Genomic DNA, 8,499 nt, shown 5'->3' on the forward strand with positions numbered 1-8,499 from the left:
AACGATAAATTCAACCCAGCACTATAATTTCAAGCGGGAAACGGTTCAAATAGCCAGGAAAAATATAAACTTAAAGAAAAAGTTTAGTTTGACCTTCAATTTCTTTAAGTAAACTAGATTTCTTCAAACTCGTTACTGAAAATGAATCAGCGCTTTTATGCAAGCATTGTACCTGCAAAATATACCGTAAATAGTTACAAATCACTAGCATTAAAAGATGAATCGAAGAAAAACTGAAAAAAATGACAAAACATACAAAGGGGAAAGTTTATGGTTTCAATAGGATTTTGGAAATTGATTTAGCATTTCCTTTGTTCCCCCTTTTAGTGGATTAGGATGACATGGAAAGCTACTGCTAAGTGGCACATTTTAATTGACGTGCAAAATCTATGTGTATGAATTGAAATACACACGCCCAAGTTTTCTTTTATTTATGGAAAAAAGGTGTCAAAGTGGCACACTTGAAGGCCATTTGAGGTGTCAAAATGGAACAATATCCACTTGAGGTGCCTAACTGAAAAATCACGTATACTTAAGGGGGCTGCGTATGGGTTTGGCCTATTTTAATTGAACATCTAAATTCCTTAAAAAGAAACATTTAAATTAGATATTTTTGAGTTCAAGTATTGAAAAAAAAAAATTATGTGTATTTGCATTGTTTATTAGCTAGTTAAGCTAACCAAATAAAATATGTTTAATTCATACTCTTTTATTTTGATATTTTCTACTTGTTGTTGATGCATATAATTATAAAAAATGACATATTTATTTGATTAAAAACTTTAATTATATAATAGATAAATAAAAATATGCACAAATTTTTTTTAAAATTTGAAATGAATGTGTCAAATTGAACTTTATTAGAAGTTGAGATATACAATTGAAACATGATAGCTTTTTAAAATTTGTAATGAAAGTGTCTAATTGAATTTTATTAGAAGTTGAGATATACAATTGAAATATGACATCTTTTTAAAACTTGAAATGAAAGTGTCGACTTGAATTTTATTAGAAGTTGAGATATACAATTGAAATATGACAGCTTTTTAAAATTTTAAATGAAAGTGTCCAGTGGAACTCATTAGAAGTTGAGATAAATAATTGAAATTTGGAAGTGTTTAGTTGAATAGCACACAGTTGATACATACAACAGACTGTCAATATGTCTGCTTAGCTTGTGTGCTTAAACAATGAATCGGTCGTTTGGTTGGTTGATGAAGCCATAATTTTCATAACGAGGGCCTTGGAATCGAACTTTACCCTATTTTTTGGGGTCTTATAATTGAAAGTTGCTATCATCAATAGGATCCACAAATTAATGCATTAAATGCTAGATTTATTATAATATTAATAATTAAAAAATTAGGACCCACAACACCAACCAATTTAAATAATTTATAACTATGACAAAAATTACCTTAAAATTTGAAAAAGAAATACTAAAAGTGAAAGAAATGAGAATAAAATTTTGAATCTTTTTAAAATTTTAAATTTTAATTATATTCAAAAAGAAATTAATATTATATTTTTTTAAAAATATTTTTATCTGATCTTATATTTTTATCTGAAAGGGATTAATTGATAAAATTGATGTCATACGATTCAAGCCTTAAAAACACCCTCGCCTTCTCCGGACACACAGCATAGGATACCGGACTGCCCTTTTTTATAGCGGCCATTTCATGGTGGTTCCCAAATAAGTTCCAAAGGTTTGTTTGGATGATTGTGTTGAGCTTGACAATGGGGTCTGGTGCAGGTAGTCCCACTTCAATGGACCATGTTTTTCTGAGAAGCTCTCATCAGAGAGATGTAATTTTGGGTTCTTCTATGAAAAAAGAATCATGGGGTTTTAATCTCTACTTGCCCAACCTCAAGTACAAATCAAGAATCTCATTTTGCTGCAAGAATGAATCAATTGATTTCCAAGAAAGAACAAGTCCTAATGAGGTAAAAGAAAAAAAAAAAAACACCCCTCCGTTCATTTTTACATGTCACTATATTAATATGAGAAGGATTGCAAGTCATAGCATTTTTCGTATAGTTTTTGAACATCTAAATTTAGATGAATGTACTTCAATTTAGCTTTGAAGTTTAGTCAAATTGACTTTTGTAAAGTGAAACGTGACAAGTAAGAGTGCACGGAGGGAGTAATTTAAGGATACATTTCTTGTTTCTTCTGTTTTGGTTTGTTTTAGTTGTCTGGTTAGTTGCTGTATATGCTTCATTTAGTTGTAATTTGTGTGAATTTATGTGAAATTTGGGTGAAGTTTTTGAAACTTGTCTAAACATAAAAAGAATCATGGGATTTTAATCTCTACTTGCCCAAGCTCAACTACTAATCAAGATTCTCATTTTGCTGCAAAAATGAATCAATTTCTTGTTTCTTCTGGTTGGGTTTGTTTTGGTTGTCTGGTTAGTTGTTGTGTATGCTTCATTTTGCTGTAATTTTTTAAAATTTATGTGAAGTTTCGAACTTTGAAACTTGTCAAAGCATAAAAAGAGAAAATTCCGACTTAGTTATCTATTTAGCTGCTGCATTTGTCACGGATTCGAGCTGTTGAAACAGCCTCTTGTAGAAATGAAGGGTAAGGTAAGGTTGTGTATGATAGACCCTTGTGGTTCGTCCATTCTTCGGACCGGTGCATTGTGGGAGCTTAGTGCACCAGGCTCCCCTTTTTATATGCTTCATTTTGTTGCAGTTTGTGTAAATTTAAGTAAAAATTGGGTTGAGATTTCCTACTTTGGAACTTGTCAAAACGTTGTTAGTTATCTATTTAGCTGCTGCAAATGCTTCATCTCGTTAAATTTGTGTAAATTATAATAGAATTCGGGTGAAGTTTCCAGCTTTGAAACTTGATAAGTCGAAAAAGAGTTTTTGTTAGTAACTTTGGATGTTGTATGTCCTCTTAGATCAGAGTGAAGATAGAATTTGGAATTAGGCAAGCTTGGGTTTTGTTTTGAAATTTTCGAATTTGAGGTCGGTATGATCTCATTTTGCAGAAAAAGATACAGACTTGGGAAATCTATTATCGATGTCTTGCGAATTTTGAGTCTTTACTATGGTGATAGGATTGGAGGATATCTAAAGGCCGTTGTAGGGCGGTGGCCCCTTCCCTCTTATATTGTAAAAGGGACGTGCATAGTTGAGACAGCTAGATGCTTTAAGCAATTGCTTCAGTGCCATCAAAGAAACTAGCACCACTCTTGCTAGATCAAACAAACTATTGTTTTTCCTTTATTTGTAATTCCTCCCGTGGACCACATTAGGATCTTATGCATTTATAACTTTACTTTATGCTAAGTTTAGAACATTTAATGTTATCATCACTAGTATTTATATCGATCAATGGCATATAGGCTGACTGTGGGTACTGCAGGCTGAGAAACTAGGAAGACGTGTAATGAATGGAAGAACAATCAGCTATAATGACCATAGGTCTCAAGGATGTCCAAGATTGAGACCGACTTTTCTCTATTTCGAAAGTGTTTCTTAAAATTATCAAGCTTGTCAAGAACATGCTTCCTTTTTCGGAAAGGAAGAAGGAAAACTGGAAATAATTTCCATATGAAATACCACTATCATTTCCCCATATCAAATTGTTTGTGGATTGGAGTAATTATCTTCGTACTGTTTTCCCAAGTTATTATATGAAGATTACATTACTGATGCATCTCACCTTGGACTAAATAAATTGCTATATCACGACAATATATCAGTTTTTTAGATCTAGTGGCATTCTTGCATTTGTTTACTGGTCCTTACCCACCCCATCCTCTAGAAAAGGATTGAAAAGTGGCTTTTCTTCGTTTTTTGATAGACAATTTTTCATTCCTTTTTATTAGTTGGAAGCATTGCAAATAGTCAAGATTGTTTTTACTTGCATCCTGTTTCATGGGTTAGGGATGGGGGAGGGAGGATGTTGATATACAGATTCAGTGAACTTTTGCTTTGACTAGGCAAACTTCACAAGAAAGGTTTCTTCATAATTCTTCCTGTGTAACAACATCTGATAGTTCAAGTATTAAACCGCTAAACTCATATGTTATATGCTCTCTCTCCCGTCATTTTGGATTATCATGTATGGGGTTAGATTGATTCCGTATTTGTTGGAGAATGCAGTTCCCATTTGGAAATTGTTGAATGTTGTGTTAGCGAGTTCCCTTTTAGTGATTGAATACCTTCTCTGTCTTTTTTCAAATACTGATTGAGTTGCTGAATAAAGAAAGTGTCGACGCTCTCTGGATACAAGGAAATGCACTTATGCCATCAGGTTGTTAATTTGGTGAATTGATATGGCTTGCTTGCTAAAAGTGGCTAAGTTATATTACATTCCCACCACCTTTTCTTCTTTACCACTTGCGGATGTATGACGCCTAACAGCCAAATAGCTAAGTGTGGACTCTGATTCATGACTTGAAAGAACCTTTACGAAAAGCTATGCACCATGTCTATATTTAACTAATTAGTGTCGGTAACTTGAGAGTCGCTTGCTTCCAGTGATGGAGCAAAAAATTCGTCAGTGAGTGCTTTTTATATATACTTTCAAAAATTTTCCGCTTCTCCATTGGAGAAACAACTATAAGGAAATTACCATGCAAAATTCTAATGTCCCACCTCTTCTTTCCATTGGCAGTGGGTTAGCCACACATTTTAGCTATAGAAGTAGTCGTCAAATTATGTTTGGTCACTTTTGGTGACATTTACTCTATGTGACTTGTTAAATATTTGAGTTTTTAACGCACACTTTTCTGTATCTGATTTCCGTAATATATGATTTGTGGATGAGGAGGAGTGAAAGAATCAGAACTCTTTCAGATGCATTGCTTAAAATTAGGCTCGTTACTTTTATTGCATCTCGGTAACACAAGATGTTTATTTTTGAAAGTTTCCGAAAGTAACAATCTATTGAAATGCAGGTCAAGAAAGAGATTGAGCAATGCTATGAATTAATACACAGGCTTGGTCGCGGCGTTGTGTATTTGGGATCTTCAAGGATGGGTCCTGGACATCCACACTACATAAAAACCTTTGAATTAGGGAACAAGGTTAGTCAACTTTCTCAAAGTTTTGGGTGAAGTAATAGCAAAAGAAAGATGAAGTAGCTTGTATAACAAAATAATAATACTATGTGAGAAGAATAAATTAGTATTACTGTTGTTTTCTTTGCTTCAGTTATTGTATTATTTATTGTTTCTACTTGTTCTCTTCTTAATTGTTTTTAGCATGGTTTCTTCGCTGCCGTATTTGTTTTACATGTTTGATTTTTGCTATCCTTTACTTGAGCGCGAGTCTTTGAGAAACCACCTCTCTACCTTCACAAGGTAGGGGTAAAGGTTGCGGACACCACCCTCTCCAAACCCCACTTGTCAGATTACATTGAGTATGTTGTTGTTACCGTTTGAAAAGAATGTGTAAACTTTATTATTTTATGATACCTGAAGATCCCTTCACCTGCGTTTTCTAAAATACTACTTGTTCAACAGATTGCAACCCTTTTAGATTGTACGACGTGGACCGGGGCTGGGCCAGGCTTAATGGATGCTGCCACGCAAGGTGCTCTACAAGCAGGGAAGGCTGTTGGTGGGTTCAAGATAGGTAGAGAAGCAGGGGAATGGACATCTACAAATTTTCATTCGTACTTACCATCAGCGAGTTATCTTACATGCAGGTAAGGGCAAGATTTTTTTATGTTCTTAGGCGGGACATGGAACAGTTACAGCTTACCGAGGACATGACCCTAGATAGGAAGGTCTGGAAGACGCGAATTACGGCAGAAGAGTAGGGCCAGATTGGGTCGCTAGTGTAGGGAATTACTCGGTGGGGTTTTTTTTTATTTTTATTCCCGTTATGATTCCGTATTCAGTGTCCCATGCTTATTACGAATCTGTGTGCTTTCCTCTGCTTTCCGCTGTTTTATATTTCTTATGGGTGCCGTATTTATGTTATGTCATCTGCTTCTGTGCTTTACTATGTGTTTGTGTGATATCTTGTGTCTTGAGCCGGGGGTCTTTCGGAAACAGCCTTTCTACTTCATCAGAGGTAGAGGTATGGACTGCGTACATCTTACCCCCCCCAGACCCCACTAAGTGGGAATACACTGGGTTTGTTGTTGTTGTTGTAGGAGTCGTTTTCTTGCTGGTTAGAGTTATGCATGGTTTATTATATGCTAGTAACCAAACACAGTACTTGATGTGATAACCAAACGACCCATTATAGCTTCTTGAGTTCATCGATTGTATTCTACTCAGATTTTTCTCCGCAAGGAAACACGGGTTAGTGGATGCTGTCGTGAGAAGTCAAAGCTCCGATAGGACAGCTGTTGTTGCACTTCCCGGAGGAATTGGTACTCTCGACGAGGTTTTTGAGATCATGGCTTTGATTCAACTCGAACGAATTGGCTCTCGACTTCCTGTTCCTTTGCTCCTAATGAACTATGACTCATTTTATTCCAATTTGCTGGAGTTCCTCAATGATTGTGACAAGTGGGGGACTGTCTATAAGGGTGAGGTTGCTTCATTGTGGAAAATTTGTAACAATAACTCAGAAGCTTTGGCTTACTTGGCTGAATTTTATGGTCTTTCCCCTATAGAAATCTTGGAAACAGCCAGAAATGCAAGGTAAGACTGCATACGGTACACCCTTGTGGTGGGGCCCTTCCCCGGACCCTGTGCGTAGCGGGGGAGCTTAAGTGCACCGGGCTGCCTTTTTTTCCCCTGTAGAAACCAGTAGAAAAGATTCTGAATCATCAGAATGTAGAAGTTTAAATTGACAGTTTTGTACACATATTAGCACTTAACCATGCTGAATTGACATGTATTTTGAAATTCTATCTTTCAACTGTTAAGGTTAACTTTCTTGATTTGGTGTAAACATCTGGTGCTGATAAATTTTTACTATACATGAAGTTTGATTTGAGTGGAATTCGAAGTATTATCAAGAGTTTGAGAAGAGTTACTGTAAAATATCAAGGTATTGTATCTTCACTATCAATCGATAGGTTGAGGGTTCGAGTCATGTGGAAAAATAATTGAAACAAAAAAAAAAGTTTGGTATGACCAAACATTAATACCAACAACAATAGTTCATTATGTATCATCAAATAAAAATGATATATACATTCTTGCATTGATGACACTACCAATAAAAATAACACCAAAGCTCCTGCTATGCTCGGAAATCGTGGAAGGACCATATAAAAAAGGTCTGCATTTATGCAAACTTGCTGCTAATATTTATTCTACATATGGAAAAGAACAGTCAGCGCACTAAGCTTCCCGCTATGCGCAGAGTCTGGAGATCACATCATACAACAAGAGGAAACACCTTCATCAGCGACCGCCGCTCGGCGACGACATTCCCGTGCCCGCGCCTCCGCCGCCACGGTGCATTCGCTTCGACCGTGGCTGCGTTCATGTGCCCGCGCCGCCGCCGCCGCCACGGTGCATTCATATTTAGTGCCACGATCGAAAAATCGAAAATTATTTTTGGAGCGTTGATTTAATTGAGTATTAATATCACCGTAATGAAGAATTCTACCATCTAAATGTCCTCCTAATTGTCCTCCATAATAATAATCAGATTGATTAATAAAAAGATTATTTGAACATTCACCAAATTGAAGCCAACATAATTCTGCTTTTCTCCCTGCTTTTGCTAGCCCTTTTAGAAGTAATTTTGGATCCACATTTCCAGATACTTCAATCATCCCACCTCCATTCATTCTAAAATTTATACCTGAAAAAATAAAATAAAGAAAACATATGAAAGAAAATACACCATGAGTATCGTCAAAGACGAATTTAGAATTTAGTAAATTCAATAGGTTCAATGTTTAAGTTCTTACTCCTCGTGTCTCACTTTTACGTGTGACAATTCGGAGTGCGAGAGTCAAATTATCTAATATTTTTGTGAATCCAAACATAGCATTTTCAAGTTTTTCTAAAAACAAATTTACATATTTAAAAACTATAATAAAAATTATTATAGATCACAAAAAATCTATACAAAATCTGTTGACGAAACTTAAACTCGAAGAACAATAACAAAAAGTAATATGATATTAGAACTTCACATATATTAATTAACATAGAAAGATAAATTAAAAGTGCAAATATATACCATACCGTAAACATTTTTGAAGATTTTGCTCACAGTTTTTTGCCATCCTGAACTGCGATTTTTCACCCTCAAAATGCAAGTCTGTTAAAATAATTAAATTTGAGAGAGTAAAAATTAAATAAATAAATAAATAAAAGAAAATGAGCGTAGAAATAAGATAAAAATACCACAAATATATATATATATATATATATATATATATTTTTGGTGTACACAGTATATACCAATAACAACAACATGACAAATCCGGTGTAATTCCATGAGTGGAATCAGAAAAGGATACTTAGGATGTACGTAGACTTTATTCTTATATTTATGAGCAGAGAGGTTTTTCGATTGATAGGCTCTCGACTCAAATAAGGTGTAAATGAAACAAGATA

General features: G+C 34.9%; 1 protein-coding gene across 1 annotated transcript; it reads left to right on the forward strand.

Annotated features, from left to right (window-relative positions):
* Positions 1-1,433: 1,433 nt before the first annotated feature.
* Positions 1,434-6,871, forward strand: LOC107878775. The gene is made up of 4 exons (XM_016725894.2): positions 1,434-1,947; positions 4,918-5,046; positions 5,485-5,669; positions 6,250-6,871. Exons 1-4 carry the CDS (start codon positions 1,720-1,722, stop codon positions 6,620-6,622), a joined length of 915 nt encoding a protein of 304 aa, XP_016581380.1. The 5' UTR covers positions 1,434-1,719; the 3' UTR covers positions 6,623-6,871.
* The last annotated feature ends 1,628 nt before the right edge of the window (positions 6,872-8,499 follow it).

The sequence above is a fragment of the Capsicum annuum genome, chromosome 7 (genome assembly GCF_002878395.1).
Source record: "Capsicum annuum cultivar UCD-10X-F1 chromosome 7, UCD10Xv1.1, whole genome shotgun sequence".
In the NCBI taxonomy this organism is placed as follows: Eukaryota; Viridiplantae; Streptophyta; class Magnoliopsida; order Solanales; family Solanaceae; genus Capsicum; species Capsicum annuum.

What these genes read in the sequence shown, in the direction of transcription:
- LOC107878775 (XM_016725894.2), top strand. Translation starts at nt 1,720, where the DNA reads ATGATTGTGTTGAGCTTGACAATGGGGTCTGGTGCAGGTAGTCCCACT. An exon ending in AAAGAACAAGTCCTAATGAG is followed by an intron (nt 1,948 to 4,917) that starts GTAAAAGAAAAA and finishes ATTGAAATGCAG; the next exon opens with GTCAAGAAAGAGATTGAGCA. An exon ending in CCTTTGAATTAGGGAACAAG is followed by an intron (nt 5,047 to 5,484) that starts GTTAGTCAACTT and finishes CTTGTTCAACAG; the next exon opens with ATTGCAACCCTTTTAGATTG.